The 1,658-nt window shown below is 37.8% G+C and overlaps 1 protein-coding gene across 1 annotated transcript; it reads right to left on the reverse strand.

Annotated features, from left to right (window-relative positions):
* Window positions 1-208: 208 nt before the first annotated feature.
* LOC107799595 (uncharacterized) lies at window positions 209-1,658 on the reverse strand. The gene is made up of 5 exons (XM_016622732.2): window positions 1,416-1,658; window positions 1,263-1,316; window positions 1,105-1,175; window positions 456-996; window positions 209-316 (listed from the first exon to the last, which is right to left on the reverse strand). The coding sequence occupies exons 1-5, from the start codon at window positions 1,656-1,658 to the stop codon at window positions 209-211; spliced, it is 1,017 nt and encodes a 338-aa protein (XP_016478218.2).

The raw sequence follows: 1,658 nt of genomic DNA on the forward strand, positions 1-1,658 counted from the left end.
TGAAGTTAATTGATCTTGTCCCAGTTGGTATAGCTATTTCTTGCCTCTTTTGAAGTCTTGTCATAATTTCTGAGATAGGCATAAGCCTAACAACAACATCTTCATCATTGCCAAGTTCTGGGATGTTAGCATCTACATTCTTGCTTGACTGCCCAACTCTCCTAGTTGTAGGTGTTGGCATAAAGGTAAATTATATGCCTTGACTGGGTTAAGATACTGGAGGATTTGATAAGCTTATATATTCTTGTGTTTCCTCATCTATTAAAGATCTTTCCTTCTTTTGAGGTTGTTTTGCCTTGCCTTTCCCTTTTGATGGCTGTTAAACAAAGAAGATAATTCAGGTAATATACACAAACACAAATAAATCTAAACACAGCTAGATAATTGATGTAAATTATCATGCCACAGGTCATTGCATTATGGTCTGATTGTCCACATTTACTACAAGTCATCACCCTACCCTTTCTGGACAAAGACCACCCTCCTTGCCTTTTAATTGCTTCATTCTTCTCCCTGTCCCTCTTAACCTTTGGCCTGTCAGCCATCATCACAAAATCTGGTGGTTCCATTTTTTGGGAAGGTTCAATTTTCCAAAAATTTTCTCCTGGAACAGGCTGTAACTTATTTTTGTAAGTCAATAAGTATGCCTCCTTGCTAAACCACCAATGCATTCCTGTTAGTGTGTCTATATTCTTATAGAGCATAGCTGCAATAGCATGAGGGCATGGGATTCCACTAAGATCCCATGCCCAACAAGTACACAAACCCAAATCCAACCTAACACAATGTTTATCACCTCCCTCAAACACTTCATACCCATGGTAACCATTGGCATTGACTTTACAACATTGACCAATCTGTAGATACTCACTATATAATTGCATGCTTTTTGGACTGAAATCAGTAGTCCATGTCTTCACTTCCTCTTCATGTACCCTAATCATATTCATGACCTTGAGTCTTATATCCTCCAATATCTTAATTATTGTCTTGAATCTAGTTTCCAGAATCCAATTATTAAATGATTCAGTCAGGTTGTTATCAACTGATTGATTCTTGTATATAGTATCCAAGTAAGCTCTACACCAAGCTTAAGGTGGATACTTCAACAGACCGTCAGCAGCTTCCTTCTTCAATTCTCCTAATTTCTTTAGTTGATCTTTGAATTCCTCTTCCTATGTGGCTCATGCACACCACCAAAGCAACTTCTTGTGTTCTCCAGTATTAAATGATTTGCACCAGTTGGCCTCAATATGCCTGACACACAATCTATAGTGTGCTTCTGGAAGGACAGTTCTGACAGCTTCAGTTAATCCCTAGATATTTTCAAGTCAACCAAAAAAAATTGTATCAGCTAGTGTGCATAAAACAACAAAGTAAATGACAGAAGAAATACAATAAAACAGGAAATTTACTTTTTGCATGTCTGACATGAAAGTGATCCCTTCACCATCTTTGAGGTTCAAGGAATTCTTTAGCAATTCCATAAACCAAATCCAGATTGCCTTTGTTTCTTTGTCAACAACTGCCCATGCCAAAGGGTAGAAGTGATTGCTACTATCCTGACCAATAACAACTAGCAATATTCCCTTGGCCTTACCCTTCAAAAATGTACCATCAACACCAATATATGGTCTAAGCCCCAAACTAAAACCCAT

This window comes from Nicotiana tabacum, chromosome 10 (assembly GCF_000715075.1).
Source record: "Nicotiana tabacum cultivar K326 chromosome 10, ASM71507v2, whole genome shotgun sequence".
Taxonomy (NCBI): domain Eukaryota; kingdom Viridiplantae; phylum Streptophyta; class Magnoliopsida; order Solanales; family Solanaceae; genus Nicotiana; species Nicotiana tabacum.